This window comes from Pinus tabuliformis, chromosome 6 (assembly GCF_031772625.1).
Source record: "Pinus tabuliformis cultivar Carrire ecotype Pingquan chromosome 6, CPIR1, whole genome shotgun sequence".
NCBI lineage: Eukaryota > Viridiplantae > Streptophyta > Pinopsida > Pinales > Pinaceae > Pinus > Pinus tabuliformis.
In genome coordinates, this window is record NC_142292.1 from 1,147,641,152 (window position 1) to 1,147,669,058 (window position 27,907).

The window sequence follows — 27,907 nt, forward strand, 5'->3', positions numbered from 1 at the left end:
CTTATGACTAAAGTGGTGAACTCACAGACCATGGTGAGAAAGAATGGGTCTTCAAAGCAGGTTCTATAGAAGGAAGCAAAGAAGTCTTCTAGTTTATAGGGAGAAGTTGTAGCAACAAAGAACTTTGTAGAGTTGAAGACAGATCCAGGTGGACGAGGTTCTTCCAAGAAGCCCTTCCTTGCTAAGAGGGAGCGTTGAAAATGTAGCAAGGAATCACTTCTTTGACTTGTGCCTTAGTCAAAGATGGCAATTCGAATTCAATCTCATAGATGATTGAGTTGACTATCACTTAACATGTGTGATGTGTCCTATCACTAAGTTATTGTCAGTTAATTCGAGTTAGATGGCTTTCAATGAGTTGCGGACTAGTTCATGGCTAAAATTAGATATCTAGTGGATTTAAATCTAGTGTTTGTCAGTTAACTGATATCTAGTTCTAGAATAGAGATAGATTTGAGTTTAGTTAGGTAGTGGACATTATTTTAACTCAACTTGCTCTCGGTTAACTAGTTGCAGTTGCTAAAATTAGCCCTAGTAGGGCATGCAATTCAAATTGCCTATTGAGATTGAATGAAGGCACAAATTGTATTTATTATGGTACACAAGTTTTTGTGTGTAGAGCTTGAGAAGCAAGTAGAGCAATTCTATTAGGAATTGCGCAAGGACATAGGGGAAATTCCTATTTTTTGGGGGCATAATTGTGCTAGGAAATAGGAGCTCCTAGCAGGCCTTATTTTCCTAAGTGTTGGGCAAGTCTTATGAAGAGGATTTGATCTGTATTGCAGGGGCTTCATGCTTGAAGTAGATTCTTTGTAATAGATCTGATTGCTCAATTGATGATACAAGCAAGAGGGTTTTTCCCAGTTGGGTTCCCTAGATAAATTTCTATGTGTGATTGTGTTTCTATTCATTGTTTTCTTTCCGCATAATTTTGGTAGAGAAATCTTGTGTCTTTTGTGATCAATTTGTTCTCATTAGAAGTTGCAAGGTTTCAAGGATTTTCTACACCACCCATCATGCTGATCACAAAAACACTTCTCATGTAACAAGTTTTTTTTTTTTTGTTTTTTTGTTTTTTTTTTTGAATTAATTTCTACATACATGTAGTTGATATTAAAACATATTTTTTCTTAAATAATTTATTTATTGCCAATGTGTGTGTGTGACACATCAACTCCATCTAAAAAATGAAGGAGTTACACATCTCTCCCATACCCATATGTAGAAAGTAGAGAGTACATGTCACTGGGATTTTGTTTTTTTGTTTTTTTGTTTTTAACTTTCATTACTCTCTCTCCATAAGTAAAGTCCATATAATTTTTACTTAAGGTGGATGTTAAAATATTTTATTTATGGTTGTCATCGAAATAATTGCTTGTTATTGATTTTCTTTTTCAAATGTCACTCATCAACTCTATAGCTCTATATTGAGCATGGAAGGAATTATGATCTTGATATTAGGTTGTAAAAAACATACATAATTATTAAGTTATATGTAATGTAACATTAGATTATTAATATTGTATTTGAGATTTAAGTTTTATAAAAACCTTATTTTTGGAATATAAAATTATATATATTATATTGGGTGAAATTGGTAATGAGTGTGGTCAAAGGATATTAGTTTCAGTGGTTTGGTGAACAATTTGTTTCCCTAATGACGTGGATTCAAGTCTTCGAAGACATGTTGTAACTGTCTGTTCGTGGCATTTATGAAAATAGTAGTCCAAGGAGGTGACGTTTTTGCTTCGAAAATAATGGAAAACCAAGACAATTTTGACGAAATCCAGAGGGAATTTTTAGAAATACGGGTTACAGCTATTAAGCTTCAGAATTTTGGGTGCCCCAAGGGTTCTTGATGGTGTTGAATCCATTTCCACTATAAAAAAAATGATTCAAACACTCCCACGATCAGATTTCTTGAAAAAAATCGTCAAATCCCAACGAAAAATTCATTTTCTAGGTGAAACCATCGCCTTGTTAGACAACACCTTTATGAAATAGTTGCATCTCATGTAGTATACCTCTAAGTGCACCCCCCTACTCGTAAATGACACACAGACTAATCACTCCAAGAGTTTGAACATGGCTCTTTCATCACTCATATAATAAGGACATGCTTAATGAATTGCCCCAAGATAATTATACACCTTCATAATAAATAAAAATAATATGGGCCACCTAGGTTCAAGTCTTCGGAGGCATGTTCTAGCCTATATTGATTAGGCTCAAGGAGTAAGCGGCCACAAGAAGTTTTCACTCTGTCAGTGGTTAATATGAAACATCTTGACTCTTGTTGATCCAGGAGGATCTCTACTTTCAACGAATTTTAAAGGTGTTCATTGTTGGCACACGAAGAGCTCCAAACCAACCTTACAGAGCATTTTTGAAGGGAATGAGTTATACTTCGCACACCATAGGAAAAATCCTTGAATCTTGGTAAAAGGTGGTAAAGTTTGAATGTAAATGATTAATTTTTGAAGCTTAATGTGCTCATGTAATTCTCATTTCATTTGTGAAAAAGGAAATTAAATTATGTGTGAGAATCCACATCACAATTAGTTTCCTAGTCTCAAGGAGAAGTTGAGAGTCTCATGGGCTTGGTTGAGAGTCTCATGGACGTGGTTGGGATTCTTTCTCATTTTATCCTCTGAGTTATTGTAGATTCAAATTTGGTGGATCTTGTAGTCTCCTTAAAAAGCTTGTAGATCCTCCTTTTGTGGATATGGTCTCCTTGGATTATGGAGTCATAAGAGTTATTTAAATTCCTAATGTGAGAGCTTTTGGATAGTTTTTTGGAGTGACAACAAATTTTGTAATCTTGTTCAAGAGTATGTTATAAAATATTTGAATAAGAATAAGTAGGAAAAATCTTACTTATATCCCTTTTGGTGCTGGAGAATGACCACTTATGTGAGAGCCTTAAGTCCTTTTGTAGGTAGAAGGTAGTCCCTTTTGGGAACATGAGCCATATATTATGAAAAGGTTAGGAGAGCATCTATTCAAAAGAGAAATAATAAAGTGATTCATGCATTATGTGAATCCAAAGATGTCATGAGGGGGTCTGATGAACTCCATTATCAAGATTAGTTAGCAAATTGTCTTCACGTGATTGTTTTTTTTTTTTACTTTGTTTTCTTGAAGTAGAACTATGTTATCAAATTGCATGATTGAGACTATGAATTTGGGGAATGTATGAAGTATCTTTGAGTAAGGGGAAACTAAGCAATTTTATATTAGGTTAAATTTAGGATCACTTTGTTAGTCATTCGGTCTTTCCTATCAACAAAATAAAAATGAAAATAAAAATAATATGGGAACAAGTTCTTTCATAAGTAGAGGAAATTGATTAGTTCAACTTATTGTGGGGAAGGAAAAATGGTTTGCACTAGGGTTCTAGGGTCTTTCTCACTGTGTGTATGCTGCTCGACCGTCATTGCTTGGTAGGGATTTTTTTTCAATTCCAAGGTCGAGCTACACAACAGAAAGGTACACACATGCTTCATATATGAAGATGTAGAATGGTGGTTTCATGACTATTTTAAGGAAGAATGGTCCCTCCACTGTTACGACAGGTCTTAAAGTCTTTCTAAGAGCATTGACGTCGACTTCCAAGTTCGGGATATGCTCTGTCAAAACACAACGTGATGGGAGCGCAACAAAATGTTTATTCTCAAGCCCCCTCTTCCCTATACTATGCTTTATAACATGTTCTCTATTTCATGGGTGTTGGTGCCACAGATGGCTACATATCTAGGGCCCAACCTCTTGTTTTTCCCTAAAAGAAAGATTCACCTTTAGGGTATGCACAATGTGTGCCTAAGGTTATAGTAGAGAAAAAAATATTTCAAATTATCATAAAAAATTTGTGTGGGAAATTCTATCTCATATGGACTAGATGCTCTGCCTTTGTCCTTTCTTTAAAGCAAACTATTGAGGATAAATGGGGTATTCGTGTAACCTTCTAAAGTCTTCAGTATGAAGGGAAGGTGCTCCAAGGTACATCACATATCCAAGACTATAAAATTTAAAGGTATTCAAATTTAATCATGAATTGAAGGTTGAGAGGAGGACCTTCAAGAACTAGTGATGCGGGTTTTAGGAATCCAAATGGTCCATCCACATCCTTCAAAGATGCAGTGAAAGGGAAGCCTCTTTCCCCAACAAAACATATACAAAACATTCTTAGCCTCTATATTGTTGACCAAATGGAGCATCCATCTACCATGGAAGCTAACCTTCCGAAGGTAAAATATCTGTTCATAGCTCTTCAATCAAAGGCGATTATATGTAGGTTTAATGGTTTCTGGCCCAAATCAGAAACTTTACACTAGTGGTTTTTTTACTCTTGGACACCCAATTGTGACATTTATTTGTGCTCCAAAGGATTCTTCATAGTCCAATTTTATACACAAAAAACTCTCAACTTTGCTCTCAATGAAGGACCATGGTTTTGGGGTAGATCCAGACTCTTTATTACTCCATGGTTTCTAGATTTTGATGCAATAAATATGGTAGTCACAACCTTAACAGTTTGGGTGAGACTCCCAAATCTCCCACTTCCTTTTTGGCACCATGAGGTCCTAGAGGGCATATTAAACACTTTGGGCAAGTTCAAAAAGAGGGACCTTGAAAGAATAGAGAAAGGTATTTTTTCCTATGCCAGAATCCATGTGGAGGTAGACCTTAGAAAAGGTCTATCAGACCATGTTATATTGAAACATAAGTTTTTTTAGTGGTTGCAAGCTTTGGACTACGAGAATACTGCATTCCTATGTCATTCTCACTTTCAAACAAGACATTTGTAGAATGCATGCACTCAGGCAAAAAATAATCCAAAAAAGAAAAAGGCACATGAGCCGAAAGGATGGCAGTTTACAGACCCACATCTCTCTGAAGTAGAAGAAGAAAACTTGAAGAACCCAGCAAGAGATGATGGGGGCACCCAAGATCTGAATGAAAATGCTACTCATCATCAGGGTGAGACAATTTCAATAGATATTCAAGAGTTAGATCAACAGATAGATATGAGTCACAAAGATGATGGTATGATGGGCATAAAGCATGTCCACATATTAGAAAGTTCGGATTCAGCCAATGAGCATCCTATAGAGATATTCGTGAGCAACATGGCCATGGTTTCAATGATATTCGTGAGCAACATGGCCATGGTTCCAAAACTGGAGAATGACAATAGGTCCAAAAAAAAGAAAGGAAAGAAAAGTGATTTATACATCACTTGATCTTCCTTATTGTAAAACATTTCTATTTTATCGTTTTTCCTTTTTTGCCTTTTTCAAAGCCACTTTGACCTCCCTCCTAAAATACTTTCAAACATACGTAAACATATCTTTTGCCACACAAAAATCTAAGCAGATTCTTGAAAAACACACCCAATATATATGCATATACAAATATATTTTCTTTTCAATTATTAAACAAATTTATGATAAAATTGTTAAACTTAAACTTTTTCATTATTTATAAAATAAAATCTAATATAAAATTCAGAATTTCCCAAATTATAAAACTTCAATTAATATTTTAAAAAATTAAATATCTCACCGGAAAGGTTGCCATACCACACACTGTAAACGCATATTCCATCGAAACACATCTTACATCAAAGTTACAGAACAAGTCTACACTGCAAATCTGTCGTTTGGGTTGACCGTCGTTTTATTGCAATCACCGCATACCTCCAAACGGAAAATCATAGGGGCTTAGGTTAGCCCATAGATTTGCTCTTCCAACATCGCCATATACAAAGCGGGCATCGGCATAAATGATAAGAGTGATAAGAGTTGACAGTTTCTTGAAATGACAGGTTGCTAATCCTACGTAACAGCATGTCTGCTTAAGACGTCAGCAAGTGAAGGCACAAGGTCTGCTTGAGACGTCAGCAAGTGAAGGCACAAGGTGAGAGCCACAAGTCGTTATGCGAAAGTGTCATAATGGCTGCCATGAAGCATTACATGTCAGGTATGGTGCAGTGCAGAGGTTACTAGTTCCGTCTGCGGTGGACGGTGGGGACAATTCGCATTCCAAAATAATGGCGAAAATTTGCAAAAGGTGCAAATTTGTGATCCAATATCCCTCCGGTCAGGGTTTCGAAGCCTGCAGAGTGAAACGGATTGACCCAGCAGGCCTGTAAAGTGTTTGAGCGGATAGGGTGATCTTGGTCTCCTGATTCGTGAAGGTCGATGTTGAAGACCTTTTTAAACTGCAATCGGACAAAGATCTTAAATTAATAATATGCTATGCTGCACACTTGTCTCCAACGTGGAAGCTCGGTCCAAGTTAGATTGAATGTTCTTTGGCCGTAAAAATCCATAATGGAATGTATGAGGTGAATAGGTTGTTCGGCTTAATACAGAAGAAGACGCCGATATAACGCGGATCAAATTCATATTCCGTATTTGTCACCTCCTTTCTCGCACGGATAATCGTGTCACGTTATCTATCTACGTTCTATGCACCAAGCAAAATACGATACAATGAATTTTAAAATGAGATTTAACAAATAAATTAAAAGACAGTGAAAGAAGGGCGGCATCTTTGGAATCGTGGGAAGGTCCTAGTCCCAGGCAATCACGAGGGTTTGCCCCAGTTTCTCTGACCACAAAGACACGGACCCCCTTTTGCAGACCGCAGTCCTCGCTGCTCGTCCTCGTTGGTATATATATGACTTTATGCATTTTGTCAGACCCACACTTTGCTGAATCGGTATTTTAAGGCGGAGTGCTTCAGATTTTTATCATTTTGTGGGAGGATGCTCCGAATATGTGTTTTTTATAAATATAATTCTGACTGCAGGGTGTAGGGTTGGCCGGCTAGTGAAGGAAGAGAATAGGAGGCATGTTACTTACATTCCCCTTGTTCTCCTAAGAATGCCAGCAACAAAATTCCTTTTGCTTTTTTTTTCAGTTTAGTTTGAGAACTTCGATCAATCTGTGAATCTAGCCCAGCTTTGATGGAATTTTGGAGTTTATTTTATCCATACTAAACAATAACAACAACAGAGGAGTCGAGCTTTTTGCTTGCTGAAGGAGATATCTACGCGCTGTAGAGAGGTTCCCCTTTCGAATCCTCTTATGGAGCAGCCGCACATTCCAGAGAAAAAACTGGTAAAGCAGGTGACATGGCGCGATAATGACACGGAACTTCACGTTGCCGCCAGGGCGGGGAATTTGGAAAGGGTGAAGCAAATATTATGCCGAACAGCTGGTGCTGGCAATCCATCTGACCATGGCCATGATAGTGTTGTCAAGGCGGCTGAGATTGCGGATACTAAGGTTCAGCGTGATCTGATCGCCGCTCAGAACGATTTGGGGGAAACTTCGCTTTACGTTGCGGCTGGCTACGGTCACGTGAAAATCGTAAATGAACTACTCAAGTATATTGATTTTGAAGCAGCAAGCGCGAAGACACAGAACGGCTATGATGCTCTGCATATAGCGGCTAAGCACGGTCATCTGGGTAATGCAATCGGCTATCCTGTTCAAAGCTGTTTCGATGTACTGCCAAACTTGTTAAATTGTGATAATGATGTGGGTGTAATTGTAGGGTTCTTGAATTTGCTTTCTTTATTTTTGATTGAATTTACCTTCTGCTAGGATTTCCTGGGCGATTATTTTTTAATATTTTATCCGCTCTTACAAATTTGCATCTTTTTCAAGTTAGCCTAATATTTTAGGCAGCTAGATATTTCTTTTGGCATTTTTTCATGACATGGTTTGCTTAGCTGCAAGTTTCTGCTGGTCAAATGTATTACTCTGGCACATTACCAGCCATTTCTTACAAGAATTTCATAGAAGCAGCGTGTTGTCTTTCCTCTAATTTCTAGTATGTAACTTCTCTCCACCTCCTCTTCCTTCAACATTCGCCCCTCGCCGTGATGGAACAACTGGCTTTGAATTAAAACACACCATATGTATGTATGGCCCAGCAATTTCACTGGGAAAATACCCCGTCCTTCCAAGTCTGCCAAGGGCTTTTTAAGTTGTTGCTTGCAGTACCTATAAATTATAACCTAGAATGCTGCAGGCAAAAATAATAACCAGAGTAGCTTAAAAGAAGGGATGAAACCTTTCACTGAATTCCCAACATTGTAAACAGGGTCTGTAGTTAGTTATGGGTCTCACTGCTGCCCTTCACCCTCCGTCAACACTTATACTGGGCTTCTTGATTCATATTCCACTGAGCAAGTCAACGTTGTTAAATGTATGTACACCACAGATTATGAACTTTAACGTAACGGGTTTGTTGGTGCCTCAAAGGTGTGGTTTGAATTTCTTTTCCTTTATTAAGTACAGCGGAAATGTAGACAAGACAATTCCACACAAAACTTCTTCACAATACACCAATATTTTTATTGGAATACCCTCATGGGGAAGAAGTTCCAGGTTCAATTAAAACGAGCCTGCTGGGTGAGCAAAATGCCTACAATGTGTGCTTTACAACTCCGTGTCTTTCAATTCAGAGGGTCACATTGCAGTGCCCGACATTCTGGCAAGAAAGACAGAAGCTTTCCCTTACTGCTCTTTTCTTCTCCTTCACATAGAACTCTGGCTGCAGCCTCTCAATTGATTAATCACAATTATCAACCAATTTTGGGTCCAAACAACCATCCAAACCCATCATTGTCTGCAGTTTCCCTTTAAGTAGGTCTTCTCAATGAATCAATTTGGGCTTTGAATGCCTCTGGTCTTCAGTTACCAAAATGGTTAGACTCCTGCCTCTTCAGTGATAAAATGGTGTGATTCACTAGTAATCATTGACAACTGCCCCTTCAATGGTACCTATGTCCAATGGGCAGTCTCCGCCTCCTGCCAACCACTTCATCGATGTCAATCCAATCGACCAACTACTCATCTCTTCACTCCCATCGACAACATGCACGCACTAGTTGACAACGATGTAGTCAACTGCATACTAGTTGATTCTTCTCAATGGATTTTGTTTGGCCAATTCTCATTTGGGTTGTCTCCTAGTTGATCTTTCTCAATGGACTCTACTTAGTTGATCCTTATTCCACCTCGACTGTTAAATTTCCACATAACTTTGCAACTACTTAGTGAATAACTGAAAAATAAGGCAACCAATACTGAAACCTACTTTAACCTTCACCAAGATACAAAGTTCTTTAACTGATAAGGAGCGGAACAATCATAGAGATAAAAACACAGTCACACAATTAACACAAACTTTTCTTGGGAAACCTAATTGTGAAAACCCACTTCTTTGCTGTAGAATTTATTGATAGACTTAGAGCAATTATATCTCTTACAATGAAATCTGTTTCACCATGAAAACCCCCTTGTTCTCACTGCTAAACTAGCTTGAAAACACCTTGCAAACTCTTGATCCAGCTCCTACTTCTTGTGGCCTGCTTGGCCCTATTTCCTTGCACTGATCTCCTATTTCCTAGCGCAGTCTGGCCCCTATTATTTAGGACGAACCTCCTAAATCCTAGCGCAATCTGGCAGCAAGAAAGTCTCTCTATCCTCTGTGTATTGGCTCCTCCAAGGTACACACTCTCTACAAGAAGTTCTCACTCACAAACTTGTGCAACAAGAATGATTGATTAAACTTGTGCCTTCATCCTCCTTTTATTGATTCGATCCATGCTAAATCTGGCGAGTACAAATTTAGAACACGAGTTGAGATTGACTAGTTAACTGCTAGTTTAACTCCTCCTTGCCTCAATCAAGATTGAAGCTCCCCAACTCGTCATCTTCCAAACTCAAACTGCCTGTTGAAAGTCCGCTTAACTGTTCCTCCAACTCCACGCATGAGTTTACAATCTCCACAAACTTGTCCATGGTCAAAGGAAGACTATTCGTGGTCTCTCTCTGGCTAAGGCACAAGCCAGAGAAGACCTTCTCTTGCTACCATTTTCAACACTCCCTCTTATCGAGGAAGGGATTCTGTACAACTACCAACTTGTCTCTGAGATAGACAAAATTGCTTCTTGCCAATGCTTTGGTCAAGATATTTGCTATTTGATCGTCTGCTGGAATGTACGATAGCTTCACTATCCCTTTCTGCACACAATCTATGAGATGATGATACTTGATCTCGATATGCTTAGAGCGATCATGAAACACTGGGTTCTCAAAGAGCTTAATGCAACTCCGATTATCACAGTAGGCTCCATCTCCTGGTTGAAAAGTCCCACTAGTAACTTTCTCATCCAAATAGCCTCGCATGCTACCAAACTGGTAGCCATGTACTTGGTCTCTGCTGAACTGAGTGCAACTGACCTCTACTTCTTGCTGTTCCAGGAAATAACTGCTAACCCAATGCTGAATATGCCACCTGAAGTACTCTTCCGATCTGTGGAGCTCCCTGCCCAATTTGCATCTGTGAAGCCCTCAAGCCTCACTCCATCAACTTGTTTGTACCATAATCCATAATCTATTGTGCCTCTAAGATACCTCAAAACATGCTTTGCAACAACCCAGTGAACTCTGGTCGGTTCCATCATGAATTGACTCAGTTGGTTCACTGCAAAACAAATATCAGGCCATGTGTTGACCAAATACATCAATGACCCGATGAGTTGCCTGCATACTGTAGCATCTACTCGCTCTACTTTGCTAGCATCCACCTTCCTCCAATCTGTGACTAGAGGCATGGCCATGGGCCTGCAATCCTGCATATGAATTCTCCAGAGAATTTCTGTAGTGTACTTCCCTTGTCCCACAAAGATCTCACCATCACCCTGCCAAACCTCCAATCCAAGGAAATAGTGCACGAGCCCCATATCCTTCATCTCAAACTCCCTTGCAATGTCCTCCTTGCAATCTTGGATTAAGCTCTCTGCTACAGTCAATATAAGGTCATCAACATAGAGCACTAGAATGAGCAAAATCCCTCCAAACATGATGTAGTATAGGTTGGCATCCACCTCATGCTTAGTGAACCCCAATCCTCGAAGGTTGTCAATACGAGTGTACCATGCTCTCGGAGCCTGCTTGAGCCCATAAAGAGCTCTATTCAGCCTGCACACTTGCGTGTCTCGGTTGCACTGCTCCAACACCTCTGGCTGCTCCATATAAATCTCGTGCTCAACCACTCCATTGAGGAATGCTGTCTTCATGTCCATCTGGTGGATCTTTTACCTCATTTGCGCTGCAAGTGCCAAAATAGTCTTGATGGGTGAATACCATGCTATTGGGGAAAAGGTCTCATTATAGTCTATGCCCTCAATCTGTGAGAAGCCCTTGGCCACAAACTTGGCCTTGTATTTCTCCACACACACGTCTGCTCCATGCTTCACCTTGTTCACCCAGAGTATCCATTGATTTGCCCTTTGGTGATTGCATAATCTGTTAGTTTTTGTAGCATCATAGGTATTCTAGTCTTGAGACTTTGTGGAGAGGCTGAAACACAGGAGTTCTCCATAACCAATAAATTGTTTCTGGAAATTCCATCTAGAAGTGTCTCAATTAGATTGTTAGCCTATTTTTAAATACTTCCTGAGTCTAAACTTAAGAAAAGGGGTTAATTAATTAGCATTAATTGAGAAAGGTGTGAATCATCTAAGAACTCACTCGGATCAACTAGGAAATAATCTAGTCATTGATTAAGATTTAATTTTGGCCATTGGAGTCCCACAGTGAGATTATAAGAAGAAGTCGATGGGTAGATGGAGAAATACACTAGTGAGACTAGAGATCGATTTCCTTGGTGTTGACGGTGCTGGACCCACTAACATTTAGGAGATCTCTCTGGTATGAAGTCTTAACTAGACCCCACACTGTTTGGTGTAGGAGTCCCATTCGGTACGATGGCCCAGTTGCCATTATCTTAGAGATTTGCCTTAGCTCTTGCTGTTCAGCACATGATAGTGTTATGCTTGTATCTTCAAAAAGCGAGGTGAGTATGCTTGGTGAATGCATAATGTAACTTGTGTTTGGGTCTCTTACTGTAAAGGGAGAGAGTAAAGTGAGCCTCTAGATGAGAGGTAATAGTACCACCTAGGGAGAGACACACGCGAACCAACAAGGGTCTGTCCAACATCCAGCAGAGTAGTCCACAACGGATGCGGCAGTCATTAAAACCAAAGTGCAAGGGAAAACACATACACCATCCAGCAGAGTAGTCCACACGGAGGTGACGGTCGTTATAACCAAGAAAACAAGAATGGTTTGTCTAATGTCCTGCGGAGTAGTCCACACGGACAAGACAACAGTGATAAACAATACAACACATCTTCAACAATGTAAGTACTAAAATAACCAAAGTAGTTCAATTATCTTAGTACAGGTTAAGAAAACATGCATTACAAATGTTTAAATAGTAGTCTTACAAACATCTACAAAACATGTGTGAAAACGTGTTGGCCTTAACATGCTTCTGAATTAAGCAAAAGTCCCAAGACACATTTGTACACCATACATCACTAGTCCTAATAGTGGGACATTAGAGCCACTCCTCGCTCCTCAAAGAACAGACTACAGACTCTCAAGGCTATGTGGGAGGAGCCAAGGTGAAAAGTCCTTGCTCATACAATGGGAGGGGTATATATAGCCAAGGGTGATGCTTGACCCTTGTGACTCTTGGACTACCCTCGTGACTGTTCAACTTCCCATGACTCTTCGACTTCTTGTGTGCGTCCATTGGACTTCACTTTACATTACATTTAGTTACAACGGGTATGGCCCATAGTGGTGATGTGGCTGAGACAGCCCATGACACAACTCGACATGACACTGCTGACATGTACTGGCTCACTGCGGTGTCCATGTCAAGCTGCTGCACTGTTGAGTGATGGATGTACTTTTGGTGTGCTTTGTCTTCTCCTCCGCATGGCATGGTGCTGCGGAGTCTTCGATGGTCTTGGTCTTGCTTGATGGTTCAATGCATGTGTTCTTTTCGCTTGTTGCTTGATATGCTTCGTACATCCGTCTAGTTGCAAACATGTCTTCTAGCATGTGCGCTCCTTCTTCATCCCGTTCGTCGTCTCGCCATGATTTGCCAGTGTACCTATTCTTGCAATTCACTCATGATGGGATGGCATCAAATTCAAAACCTCCTAGTCTAGCATGATGCATTGTTTTCTTGTTCCGGGTGACAAGGAGGGAGGACAACTCACTGAGACAGCGCAGAGCGCAACTCAGGATGGAATGAGGAATTCCAAGAGGACAGCTTGCACTCTCGGGAAAAATTGCGCAGTGAAAGTCACCAATGTCCGTTGCAAGGTGGGACCCTGAGGGGGGACACCTCTGTGCAGTTTCTAGAGGGAAGACAGAGCAGGGCTACAAAGGGACAACTGGGCACTTCTGCACAGTTTCTAGAGGGAAGGCAAAGCAGGGTTGCAGAGGGACCTGCTGAGCCTGACTGTGCAGTCTTGGAGAACAGTGTAGGTTAGGCAACAAGGGAACTGCTAGACATGTCTGCGAAATTTCTAAAGGTAGTGTAGAGCAAGGCAACAAGGGTCAGTTGGGCAGTTCTGCACAATTTTGGAGAACAATGTAGAGCAAGGTAACAGAGGACCAACTGGGCATGTCTGCACAGTTTTGGGGAATAGTGCAAACCCAGGTCTCAGAGCAGTACAGGCTTCCGACAAACAAGGAGGCTTGATGACTGTGCTTGAGAAATGCGCAGTTCAGTTTGGACATCGAGGCAATTTCTGCGTAATTCTGGGAGGAAGACAGGCTACTCACCTCCGGGATTGTGCAGTGCAGTTGACCCGGAGGATAGCCTCAAGCACTGTGTAGTTCCGGGTAGCAGAGCAAGGTCACTGAGGGCTGAGACTGTGCAATGCAGTTCAATCAGGGTCTGGTGGAAGAGGGTTGTCTGGTTGGACAGATTTTCAGGAAAAAGGCGAAGCGTCGAAAGCAAGTGAACTTGTGCGGACTTGACATTGTGATCATACACTTAGCATACTTGACGACGAGACAACATAGACCACCATGAAAACAAGACAAAACGTGCCCTTGGTGACACTGTATTAGAGCTAAGAGCGACAAACGCGACACTTGTGATAGACCTTCAGACGACTGTGACGACATTTCTGCGAAAGTGCTTACAACTTTTTGTGTGAATACGATGGGTGTTCACATGGTGAAGACAACCCAAACACACAAAGACAAACCTTCAAACTCACTAGAACAAGACCACAATCATGACAAAGCAATCAACATGCCAAAAGACGACCGCTAGTCAAACAAGCGAAAGGTGAAAAAGACTTCACAAGAGCTCATGGGTTGAGCTCGCGTGTTTGCAACCATCAAAGGAAAAATACCAACTTGGCAACACACTGGTTGAATACCAACTTCTTTGTTTTGGTTCATTTTCAGTGCAGGGCCTTGGCTTTTCGGGGAGTATTGATTTGTTGTGTAGATCACTTCGGCTTCCCCCCTTACCCCGCGGACAGTACCTCGACGGAGTCATGCAAGAACACAAACATTGCTCCACTGTCAGCGAGCCTGGGAAATACCTTGGTGGAGTTGCTTGCTTCACCTCTCTGCGCATGAAGCCTTTCTCTTTTTTCGCCTTTGTTATTTTTTGAAAGAGGACTGTGCATAGGCACTTATTTATTTTTGGGGTGGAAGAGGGATCTCGACTTATTGAGAGCAGAAGAGGTTGTTCCTTCAAAGAAGCATGTAATGACCTCTGATTCAGTTTTGCTCGTTTAGTTTTTCCCCTTCTCTGTTTCTACTAGTTGGATAAGCTTGAACACATAGAGCAGAAAACTGAGTATAGGCATGAGGTTTCCCAGACTGGACACGGGTTCATGGTTTGACCAAAACTTTCCTTACAAATGGATCGTATTTTCTGTCAAGGCTTCATCGACCAAAAGTTACAACGAAGCACAAAGAAGACGGACACAGGACTGGCCAAGCACTGCAGTGTCACAAGACTCTTTGAACTTCAGCCACATGCACATTCAGAAGCCAAAACGCAGTGCGGGACAACACTTATTTACAAAACAAAGCAACTACACAACAAAGCAAAGCAAAGAACAAAACAATAGAGCAAAGCAAAATAGCAAAGAAAAGAACATAACAATAAAGCAAAGCAAATAGGAAAGCAAAGTGTTGACCTAGGTTGTCATTGATGTCAATATGGCAATATTCTAGATATTAGATGATCCATGAAGGGGAAGCAGAACAACTCCATGAAGAGACAGGAGCAAGGCCATTAGGATAGCCAAGCCATAAGCAAGAGTCTGTTAACGAAGGAGTTAACAAAGGAGGCATATCAAAGCTACTACAGAATATCAAAGCAAGAGAGGCATATTGCAGAATATCGGGTATCAGAAGAGGTCTTTGAAAGACATTTCCAAGCCAGAGGAGCCACATTGGAGCCACATTGGAGCAAGAGGAGCCACATCAGAGGAGCATTGCATGTAATACATGCCCAAGAAGAACCAAGAGGAAGAAGTCATCAAAAGAGGAGTTAACATGCCAGAGAGAGCAAAACAGAGCTATCGGAGGAGCAAAGAGCAAAACAGAGCTATCAGAGAGCATATATGCATGCATTAACACTATCGGAGGCCAAAACTCATATATATATGCATTAACACTATTGGAGGCCAAAACTCATATATATATATATATATATATATATATATATATATATGCATTAACACTATCGGAGACCAAAACTCATATATATATGCATTTACACTATCAGAGGCGGAAGACTTGGCTGTATTGCAAATACACTATCGGAGGCGGAAGACTTGGTGTATTGCATATACACAATTGAAGGCGGACAACTCAGTTATATTGCAACTACACTATTGGAGGTGAAGACTGAGTTATAATGGAATACACTATCGGAGCGGAGAAGTACATATATATCGGAGTATAGAGGCGACATGTATATAAATCGGCGATATGATAATCGGCAGTTCGGTTATGTGCCATCACCCCAAACCCCCGACAGCGACATATACATGCGGACCTGCTGCAACATTGTGCTATGGTTTAATGATATATCGCATCCACCCATCGCAATGATACACATAGGGCTGTCACTCTCCCAAGCGCCGATTGCGATGTATGTCACGGACCCGATGGTCCGATTGTACCATAACTCAATGCTATATCGCATCCGCAGGAGGATCGGCCGTTGGCCATCGGCGATATCATGGGCTCGATGTATAAAGGACCCCCGGAAGCCTCGATTGCCGATTGCGATTACACAGCTGGACCTGATGGGTTTTATAAACCCAACTGTATAAGGTTTGAGTTCCGCGCATAAGGGATTTTCAGTGTATTGGCGGGTTTCGGTGTAAAAACTGAAATACAAAGGAAAAGCCCCGAAGCGATAAAGACTGGACCCGAAGCAGTTATAGATGCGGGTAAAATGTTTTTGAAGTCTGCCCTTTAGTGTTTAAGCCGATTTTTCTCATATATTCTTGTGTATTTGAATGTTTGCATTGTGCGGGGTTTGAAGGCAAAAATGCATTAAGAAATGCTCCCGATAGTTCAGGAGGCCTGAACGAAAGCCGATTGCGATTGCGATTGGGACGTGGCACGTGGGTCCGCCTTGCTGGTATAGTCTCTCCGTTAAACTGTAAAGTCCTGTGTATGTCTATCATGATTGAAAAAAGAGTGCTGTTACAGTTTTAATACGCAACAATTTTTCTCTGTGTATTCGGTCCTCGCTGGTGAATCAACGTGTCCTGTGAGCATTGGTAAACCTGAATAGACAGAGGAAGCCAAAGGATCGGGAAGCCAAAGAAGCAAGCCAACGCAGAGAAAGCCACAGCATTTGAGAATCAAGCGAGGTAGAGGAAGCCACAGCGACCGAGGATCAAGCGAGGCAAAGGAAGCCACAACGATCGAGGAGGAAGCCAAAGAGCTAGCGGAAAGAGGAAACCAACAGACAGAGGCATCAGGAATGTATAAAACAGGACAAGAGACAGTCGAAGGGGGAAAGTAGTGAGCAGAGAAACAGTCATGCTGAAGTATTCACTGTGACAGTAAGAACATCTGCTTGAACAGATAGCTGGTTCTTATGTAGAACTTAGTGCAACTATAGTAGACTCACTAAAGCTGTGTGGAGACATTATCAAATGTCATGAAGGCTATTGAAGACTCTGTGTGGATAGTATGAAGAGTTGAGGTCATGAAGGCTATTGAAGACTCTGTGTGGACAGTATGAAGAGTTGTAAAGACTCCTTCATAAGAAGACTGGTTTCATTGATGCTGTAGCATGGAGACTACAGTGCAGCTATAAACATATAGAACTCAATAAAGAAAAGTTCTGAGAATAGAACATTACTATCAAACATGCCTTGACAAGATTGGGTTGGAACCCTTGGGGTTGGTGCCTCAGAAGTAAGAAGGATTGGATTTCTTGGGGCTGGTGCCTCAGAAGTAAGAAGGATTGGAGTCCTTGAGGCTGGTGCCTCAGAAGTAAGAAGGATTGGAGTCCTTGGGGCTGATGCCTCAGGAGTAAGAAGAAGTGGAGTCCTTGGGATTGGTGCCTCAGAAGCAGGAAAGATAGGTGTCCTTGGGACTGGTGTCTCAGGAACTGGAAGGATTGAAGACCTTCGGAGTTGGTGCTCCTAAGTCCAAGATTGGTGCCTTGGCGAACTAGAGTTGGATCTTTGGAGGTTGGAGCCTCACAAAAGTCCAAGTTGGTGCTTGGCAACTGATTGCAACCACTTATATATTGTATCTATTTTACTGCAAAGATTATATTAATAAAAGCATTTATTCTTGTTGTTCATCTTGTGTCCTGAATATAAATGTTTTAACTGGTAAAACAATAGTCGGAAAAAAAAGAAATATTGATTCACCCCTCCTCTTAGTGTTTCCAAAACAAAGAACATAACAACAATGAAAGGAGTATGTACACAGTGCGGGGCACGACCCCAGATCATTGAAAATAATATTTTAAGTCTTAGCCGTTGGCAGGGAGAGTGTCAATCTTCTTGTCAAGTAATTATAATCAATATGTGTGTTGGTCAAGCTTCTCGTGAACAGTGAATGGGCTAATCCACAGGGACTGAAACTTCGTATGCTTGCCTTTGTCTTCGTGGGGTTTATCCCACTTCAAGATTAAGTCACCCACAGTGAAGCTGGTACTCCCTGCAGACTTTCTGTTGAACCATCTCTTGATACGATTCTGGTGAAGTGTAAACTTTTCTTTTGCTTTCACCCTTTCTTCTTGTAGCTTGTGTAATGTGTCCATCCTACGCTAAACTAATAGACACGGCTTGCCTTGGGATTCTTGGGACAACTGGAGAGCAGGCAAGTAGATATTCAACGGGAGGATGGCTTCTTTTCCGTATACCAGGAAGTAGGGGGAGGTATTCAGAGAGGGCTTAGGTGTGACTCAGTTAGCCCATAGAGCATTCACCAGAGCGGAGTGCCAGTTTCGTTGTTCAGAGTAAATGGTCTTTTTTATGATGCGGATAAGATTTTTGTTTGTGGACTCGGCAAGACCATTTCCCTGCGGGTAGTAGTTAGCAGAATGCTTTAACACAATACCATTTTGCAATGCAAAGTCATAAAGATTTAACGAAGAAAAGTATGTTGCATTGTCAAAAACAAGTGATACAGGAATGCCAAACCTCGAGATGATGTTTTGCCTTAGGAAGCTGATGACTTCTTGGTCATTCACTTGTTTCAACGGAACTGCTTCTGTCCACCGCGTAAAGTAATTTGTAGCAGTTAAGATGTAGTGGTGTTGCTTTGACGAATGTGGGAAAATCTCCCCAATGATGTCCAAGCCCCATTGTTGGAATGGTTCGTCCATTGCAACAGGCTGCAGCGGGGCTGTTGACCTTCGTTTTTTGTCGGCACATCTCTGATAGACTGGACACTTGCGGGCATAGGCATGTGCATCTTTGAATAATGTAGGCCAGTAGAAACCGGCCCGCATGACCTTGTGCGTTGTTGTGTTTCCTGCGAAGTGACCCCCGGCTGGTCCATCATGGAGATCACGTAACACCCTTTCCGAATCTTGTGCCTCCAGGCACCTGAGCAAAACATCGTTGTGATGTTTTCTGTAAAGCACTCCATGCACCAACTAGTAAGATAAAGCTTTCAGTCGGAGTGCCCTCTTCTGCCGCATAGAGAAGTGAGAGGGCATGGTGCCATGCTCAAGGTACTGGTGCACGTCTGTGTACCAAGAGTTTCTGTGCAAAGTGGGGCAGGGGGGGGGGCTCGCTCAACATTATACATTTCAATTTCTTGCTCCCAGCCAACGAGCTCTTCTTCTTCCTCTTGTGCATGTACTGCTTCTGTTGCTAGTCTGCAAAGACTGTGACCCTTTATGGTGTGAACTGGCTTGATGTCAAGGTCATACTCTTGCAGTCCTGTCATCCAGTTTGCCCTTCTTTCACCCAGCTCTTGCTAAACAAGCAATGATCTGACTGCTGGGTGCGGCACAAAGATAATGCAATGATTTTTCAGGAGGTAGGGTTTGAAGTGTTTAATTGCCTTGTATATTGCGTATGCTTGTTTGTCCACGGCGGGATAGTTTAGTTCAGGTCCTTGCAAGCTCACGCTCATGAAAGAGATGGGTCGTTCATTGTTCAACTCGTCTTTTTGAGTGAGCACAATAGTTAGTGAAGTGTCAGAAGCAAACGTGTAGAGCAAGAAATCTTTGTTGAAGTTTGGGTTGTACAGTGCGGGCGCCTCTGCTATAGTTTGCTTGATCCAGGTGAACGCTTCTTTTTCCTGAACTGTACACCACGTCTTTCTTGGTAATCTCATGAATGGGTTTGACAATCTGCGCATAATCCGAGATGAACTTTTTGAGGAAGTTAATCTTCCCTAGGAAGGACTGCAGAGCTTTCTTGTTTACGGGGTAAGGGATCCGTGTGATGGTCCGAACTCTGTCCGGATCTACCTTGATCCCACTCTTGGCAATGATGTGCCCAAGGAGGTTACCCTCAGACACTGCGAAGATGCTCTTCTTGGGATTCAAGGATATCCCATACTTCCGACATCGCTAAAAGATTTTCTTAAGATGGTGCAGGTGGTTTGGCCGCTGTCTAGAGAAGATTGTCACGTTGTCGAAGTAGACCACTATGCTCTGTCCAATGAGCCCACGGAAAGTGATGTCCATTGCGCGCTGAAATGTAGTGCTTGTGTTTACCAACCCAAACGACATTCTACGGTAGGCGAACGTCCCCCACTTGGTACATAATGTTGTCTTCAATCTGTCAGGTTTTGCTACCAGAACCTGATTGTATCCTGAACAACCATCTAGCAAAGGTAACATCTCTGCTCCAGATACTGTCTGCAATATGTGTTCTGTAGACGACACTGGGTAGTTATCTTTGTTCGGGGCAGAGTTAAGATTTCGGAAATCAATGCATAGGCAGATCTCCCCGGAATTCTTTCTGATAGGGACTAAATTTGAAGCCCACGTGGAATGGCGGACCTTGTAGATGATCCAAGCATCCAACAACTTAGTCAATTCTTTCTAAATGAGGGGCTCAAGTGATGGATGCACTTTCCTTAGCTTCTGCTGAAACGGCTTGGCCCCTTCCTTGATTGGAATGACATGCTGGATTATTCGCGTGTCATATGTTTTCAAGTCATTGTACATCCATGCGAACACACCACGATACTGTTTGAACAAGCGGACAAAAGTTTGCCGCTCTTGTGGTGTGCAACATGTACCGAGATTCACAAAATTCAGATTTTTGTCTGTTCCCATATTGATCTATTCGTACAACATTGTGGAACTGTGGGTTTTGGCATTCACGGGCCTCTGAAAACAGTTCTGTAGGTCATACAACTTCTTGAGTGATGCCACACCCTTGGGGATGAGGTTGCTTTTACTGTCATCAGCTACGCTCTACAGACACTGCTCGTGCTCGTCTTCGTCTATCGCTGCGTCCTTGAAGACGTCAATGTTAGCCATGAAATGCAGTATCTGTTGGTCATCATCAAAAACACGTAAATTAGTGATGTTATTAGGGACATATGGCTTATACAAAATTTCAATTGAAAATCTATCCCTCAATGGTGTCATCCTAGCAGCTGCATTCGCCAGAGCATCTGCAACTGCGTTACGCATTCTTGGTACATAAATAATATTGAAAGCTTGGAAGTTAGAGATAAGTCGCCATACCTCTTGTTGATAACTCTTAAGACGGGGTGACACACAGTGTATAGTGTTACGTACCTAACACACCACAATCTCTGAGTCACCTACCACTTTTAGCACAACAACGTTGAGGTTGATGGCTTTCTGTAAGCCCAAAACGAGTGCTTCATACTCGGCGGTGTTGTTCGTGCACTCGAACTCCAAGCGGCTAGAGACTAAGTGTTTCCTTTGCAACGGGTCTGTCAAAACACAATCGGCTCCAGAGCCCTCCTGTGTCTTGGATCCGTCAAAGTATAAGGTCCAAATATTATCTGTACAAGGACTGCTTGTCCCACTAGTACTACTGTCACTACAGCTGTTATTGTTGCAATCTATGGTACAGGTTTCATTTTCGCCAGTTGGGCAAGGAAGGAGACCCAACTGTGTGTTTGGTGGGGTGGGGGCTCGCTGTACAAGATAACACCCCAGTTGTGTTTCCGGAAAGCTATTGTCGAACATGAGTTTTGCAAAAGCTAACGGTTCATTTTGACTATCTAAGGGAGTCACGTTGTGTTTCATCATTCATGTATCTTTCCGACAACACTCGAATTTGGTTGTTTTTGCCCTTGTGCAGAAGCCATAAGTGTGACCAGTTCGTAGCAAAGTATCCTTGTAGCTTTCTAGACTAGTCTCTGCTGAGCAGTAAGCTGTATGCTTCTGGGATGTCCACAATCACAATGTTAATGCACTGATGAACTTGCCCGCCGGACGACAATGGCTGGCACACATGTTTTGTCAAGTTGGATGATCTACGTCATTGTGCTACTCCATTGAGCATTGATCCTCTTAGCAATGGAGAGTGGCATGACATTGACTGATGCGCTAAAATCAACCAAACAATTGTGGACATTGAAGTTGAATATTTCGAATGACAACAAAAACGGTGGGCAGAGTGAGTTTGCTTCCTCCATACGGAGCGCGTTGAGCGCGGATGAGAGTGAGCCGGGAGACATAGTTGGTCCCTTGCTAGAAGAGGTAACACTATCTGTGGAGGTTTTCCCTAGTGTGTGCAAAAGAATATCCCGCTGACCCGTGATCTTAGTTAACTCATATAGAGATATGTTTGCACGGGTCTTTTTCATGTCTTCAATAATGTTGTAGTCCAGAGCGGGAAGACTCATCGAGATGTCCGGGGGTAGACTTGTGTTCGTGTTGTCTGGTGGGCTGCTCTTGTCTTTGCTGCTCACAGACGTACTTTTTGCTATAGTTGTCTTCCCGAACTTGCTTTGAGTTTATTGTGTTGAGTTGACCGGCGGATCAACTGATTTGAGCAGATGTTTTCTCACTTTTTCTTTCGGTATCTCAAACACAGTGGGGCCCCCATGAATTCTCAAGTTGTATTGATTGTTTTGCTTTGGGGCCGGACGGTCACTCGGAGGCTCCTTCTCAGTGGTCATTTGCTGGGCAGTGCAAGCGCATTGATACATGTTGATTACATGCCCAACACTTGGAGATTCATCAGATGCAACAACTTCTTCGTCTTCATCCTCAGGCTGAGCTTGCTCACTGGCCGCGAATTGGTCGGTCAACTGTGTAGCCAGAGCGCTCATTCCTTGGTTCCATCTTGGGCAAGTATTCTTTGAATGTCGTTCGTTATGGAACTTGTAGTAATGATCTGTCGTGATCGCATCCAGGTTGAGCACAAGGTTAGAGCTCTACGCAGATTTGGCCAGGTGGCTACTGCTGTTGCTTGAAGTCATATTCTTCCTCTGCGCGAACTTGGGAGGCCTACTGTTCACGGTTGTCTCGCTCGTCTGTTGTTTGAGTTCGGAAACTTCGGTTGTCAAGGATTTGATGAGACGAGTAAGGCTCTCAATTTCACTTGCTTCCTTTTCCTTTTCCTTACTCACAGTAGTCTGAGACCTCCTGCCCATGTCTTTGGAGTCCTTAGCTGATTCGTCATCTACAATGACTCTAATAGCGCATAGGTCTTTCTCCACAGCAATTGCCTCTTGGCAATTTTCCAATAGTGTTGGTTTCACAGCTCGCTTGACGAACTACGCAATGCTAGTTGGCAGTGCAAACATGTAGTAGTCAATAGTGATGGAGTCGTGAGGTTTGGTGTCTGCTGTGAACTTGTTCAAGATATGGTTAAACCTCTGGTTGAAATCTTTGACTTTTTCTTTCTGCTCCATCTTGAGACTACCCAACTCTTTTAGCAACATGGCGGGGGTTTTGTCTTCAGCAAACTTCTCAAGGAAAATTCTCTTGAACACCCCCAATTCTGAATGGAGTTCACAGGAAGGCTGTGGTACCATACAACTGCTTTGCCATCTAAGGTAACATGTAAACAATCTGCATGCAACGTTGTCATAGCGTACCTCAAGTGTTTGCAGATTTAGGTAGAACGTGTCTAAGTGATCTTCCCCCTTCATTGTCTTGTTAGGGTTATACTTTGTTAACAAATTCTCTGTGTGTCTTGGCACCTTGTGCAAGACACTTGGGAGTGCCAATGGGCCCTGGGTCGTCCCTTCCAGATTTTGGTCAGCCATATTGTCCTCTTCTTGGTCCTCCTCTCCTTCTTCTGAATCTGACGGTTCTACCTGTGAATATATTGGTTCGTCTTCGCCTTTGCCTCCTCTGCTGCCTTCCCCTTCGCTTCATGTGTCAGAACTTGAGCCTAAGAGTAAGAGGTTGTCTTCTTCTCCCTCTCAGAAGACTAGAGGTTCCTCTTCGTTTTCTACAGCTTTTGCCAACTCTTCAAGAGTGGCGAGGATTGCTTCTTCCATAGATGAGACTACCGCTCCTCTGGGAGTAGTCTTTTGCTTCTTCTGCGAGTAGGGAAGAGTGTGTACTCTTGGAATCAGTCCAACAACTTTAGCAAATTGACGAGTGATGGGATGGACAACGTGGATGTGTTGGTACGAGATTTCTTGTTCGGCCCTGGGAGGTGAGGAATAACAAACTTAAGAGTTGCGCGTAGGGGAGAGGAGTGCGTGTTGCTGCGTTGACCAGATGATAGGTGAGTGGGGTTGGTAGGATATTCAACCATAAATTGCTGGCGACCCTCCTTCTAGTGCCATAAATGTTGACGGTGCTAGATCCGCCAACATTCAGGGGATCTGCCCGGTATGAAGTCCCAACTAGATCTCACACTGTTTGGGGTAGGAGTCCCATTTGGTATGATGGCTTGGTTGCCATTATCTTAGAGATTTGCCTTAGCTCTTGCTGTTCAACACATGATAGTGTTATGCTTGTATCTCCAAATAGCTATGTGAGTATGCCCGGTGAGTGCGTAATGTAACTTGTGTCTGGGTTCTCTTACTGTAAAGGGAGAGAGTAAAGCGAGTCTCTAGATGAGAGGTAATAGTACCACCCAGGGAGAGACACACGCGAACCAACAACAGTCTGTCCAGCATCCAGCGGAGAAGTCCACAACGGATATGACAGTCGTTAAAATCAAAGTGCAAGGGAAAACACGTACACCATCCAGCAAAGTAGTCCACACGGAGGTGACGGTCGTTATAACCAAGAAAGCAAGAATGGTCTGTCTAATGTCCTGTAGAGTAGTCCACACGGACGAGACAACAATGATAAACAATACAACACATCTTCAACAATGTAAGTACTAAAATAACCAAAGTAGTTCAACTATCTTAGTACAGGTTAAGCAAATATGCATTACAAATGTTTAAAGAGTAGTCTTACAAACATCTACAAAACATGTGTGAAAATGTGTTGGCCTTAACAGGTTTCTGAGTTAAGCAAAAGTCCCAAGACACATCTGTACACCATACATCACTAGTCCCAGCAGTGGGACATTGGAGCTACTCCTCGCTCCTCAAAGAACAAACGACAGACTCTCAAGGCTATGTGGGAGGAGCCAAGGTGAAAAGTCATTACTCATACAATGGGAGGGGTATATATAGCCAGGGGTGATGGTTGACCCTTGTGAATCTTGGACTACCCTCGTGACTGTTCAACTTCCCATGACTTTTCAACTGACATGCTTCTTCGACTTCTTGCGTGCGTCCATTGGACTTCACTTTACATTACATTTAGTTGCAACAGATATGGCCCATAGTGGTGATGTGGCTAGACAACTCATGACGCAACTCGACATGACACTGCTGACATGTATTGGCTAACTGTGGTGTCCATGTCAAGTTGTTGCGCTGTTGAGTGATGGATGTACTCTTGGTGTGCTTTGTCTTCTCCTCCGCATGGCATGGTGCTACGAAGTCTTCGATGGTCTTGGTCTTGCTTGATGGTTCAATGCATGTGTTCCTTTCGCTTGTTGCTTGATATGTTTGGTACATTCGTCCAGCTGCAAGCAAAGTCTTCTAGCATGTGCGCTCCTTCTTCATCTCGTTCGTCGTCTCACCATGATTTGCCAGTGTACCTGTTCCTGCAATTCACTCATGATGGAACGACATCAAATCCAAAACCTTATAGTTTAGCATGATGCATTGTTCTAGTGTTCTGGGTGACAGGGAGGGAGGACAACTCATTGAGACAACGCAAAGTGCAGCTCAAGCTGGAATGAGTAATTTCGGGAGGACAACATGCACTGTTGGAAAAAATTGCGTAGTGAAAATCACTAGTGTCAGCTACAAGGTGGGACCTTGAGGGGGACACCTCTGGTAGTTTCTAGAGGAAAGACAGAGTGGGGCTGCAAAAGGACAACTGGGAAGTTCTCCGCAGTTTCCAGAGGGAAGACACGGCAGGGTTGCAGAGGGACCTGCTGAGGCTAACTGCGCAGTCTTGGAGAACAGTGCAGGTCAGGCAGCAGGGCAACTGCTAGACATGTCAGCGCAATTTCTGAAGGCAGTGCAAAGCAAGGTAACAAGGGTCAGCTGGTCAGTTCTGCGCAATTTTGGAGAACAGTGCAAAGCAAGGTAGCAGAGGACCAACTGGGCATGTCTGCCCAGTTTTGGGGAAGATTTCAGACCCAGGTCTACAACAGTGCAAGCTTCCAGCAAACAAGGAGGCTTGATGACTGTGCTTGAGAAATGCGCAATTCAATTTGGACATGGAGGCAATTTCTTCTTAATTTTGGGAGGCAGACATGCTGTTCACTCCAGGATTGCACAGTGTAGCTAACCCGAAGGACAACCTCAAGCACTGCGCAGTTCCAAGCAGCAGAGCAGGGTCACTGAGGGCTGAGACTGCGCAATGTAGCTCAATCGGGGTCCAGTGGAAGAGGGTTATCTGGTCAGACATAGTTTTAGGAAAATGGCTGTGTGTCGAAAGCAAGTGAACTTGTGCGGACTTGACATTGTGATCATACACTTAGCATACTTGACGACGAGACAACATAGACCACCATGACAACAAGACAAAACATGCCCTCGGTGAGATTGTCTTAGAGCTGAGAGCGACAAGTGCGACACTTGTGATAGACCTTCAGACGACTGTGACGACACTTGCGTGACAATGCTTACAACTTTGTGTGTGAGTACGACGGGTGTTCACATAGCGAAAACAACCCAAACACACAAAGACAAACCTTCAAACTCATTAGAACAAGATCGCAAGCATGACAAAGCAATCAACATGCCGAAAGATGACCGCTGGTCAAACAAGCAAAAGGTTAAAAAGACTTCACAAGAGCTCATGGGGTGTGTTCGCGTGTTTGCAATCAACCAAGGAAGGCTCTGAAATTTGGATGCAAGCCAAAATTTTGGAGGGTGTTGCAGCCGCTACAACACTTGGGCAATTCGATTTCTCTGGAGAGCAACAACAGTTGTCAGAAGAGTTTGAGCCAAAGATGGGAAGCAGAGAGGGGTAGAGACAGTGAGTTCGGAGAAAGCTTTTCCAGTTTCGGAGAGTCATAAATAGGAGGCCGAGATTTTCTCCAGGAAGTTGCGCAGAGCCTCAAGATGGAAATTCGATCCAGCTAAAGAGGAAGACGTTTTCAGTTCTAGAGGCTAGGAAAGTTTTCCAGAGGGCCAGAGAAGCATTTTCCTAGTCAGCCGCAGGCAGGACGACTAGATTGGCAGCTGATTCAGGGAAAGCTTTTGAGGGACTGCACTAGGGTGACGTAGGGCCTCCCTAGAGCTGGTTGGACGGCTAGATTTTTAGAGGCAGTCAGGTGTCGGGATTGCTCGAAGAGAGGGTAAATTCCCTTAGATAATTTTTGCTAGTATTCTTCTTGGATAGATTTGCCAGTTTGGCGATATTTATTGTACTCAGAATTTCTCATTGCTGCTTAACAATAAAACCCCTTAGTTGCCACATCGGTTTTCCTAAGTTGGGTTTTGCCGGGGAATTTTGTCCAAACATAACTGTCATATTTTTGTGTCTGCTAGTATTTTCTCAATTTCCAATTTATCTTCTGCAATATTTTTATTTTGTGAAGATTGCAGTGTGATTTATTCGATATTTACCATAGCAAATAAACTGTTAATTAATTTACAGTTAGAAGAATTTATTCCAATGGCTACAATAAAGATTTCAGTTGTGAAATTTTCACATGGTATTAGAGCGATTTTTGATCAGATGGGGAAGCTCAGAAGCGGAAGCAGAAATTCGTTGTTCAGAGGGAGCAACAGGGTGAATTTCTGGGGGCTATGTAGAGTCTAAGCCAGGCAGTACGAATTGCTTGAGCAAGTTCAATTTTTCAGTGCAGGGTTGCAGAAAAATTTGGCTTGCCAAATAGAGTGATTCCAACAGGCAAAGAGAGCAACAACCAAGTATTTTTGCTGGGCAGATACCTTGTTTGGGCGCAGAAGGGTTTTGCATCAGCAAAATCAACACCGGGTGAAAGAGAAAGTGCACACACGGAGAGAATTTCTCTTAGAGGGTTTCTAGACAAGAAAGCCAAATTTCTAGCTGCAATTGGCAGTAGCTGCAAGTAGATTGTCTCACTTCAGAAGGGAGTGCGAATAAT

The 27,907-nt window shown here is 42.5% G+C and overlaps 1 protein-coding gene across 1 annotated transcript in view; it reads left to right on the top strand.

Moving 5' to 3' along the window:
- The first annotated feature begins 5,782 nt into the window (after positions 1–5,782).
- The window catches only part of LOC149262903 (Ankyrin repeat family protein), a 381,244-nt gene continuing 359,119 nt past the window's right edge, over positions 5,783–27,907 (top strand). The window contains exons 1-2 of the mRNA XM_089425389.1: positions 5,783–6,676; positions 6,817–7,479. Of these exons, the coding sequence (XP_089281515.1) occupies positions 7,095–7,479 (385 nt within the window). The 5' untranslated portion in view covers positions 5,783–6,676; positions 6,817–7,094. The remainder of the gene's footprint in view (positions 6,677–6,816; positions 7,480–27,907) is intronic.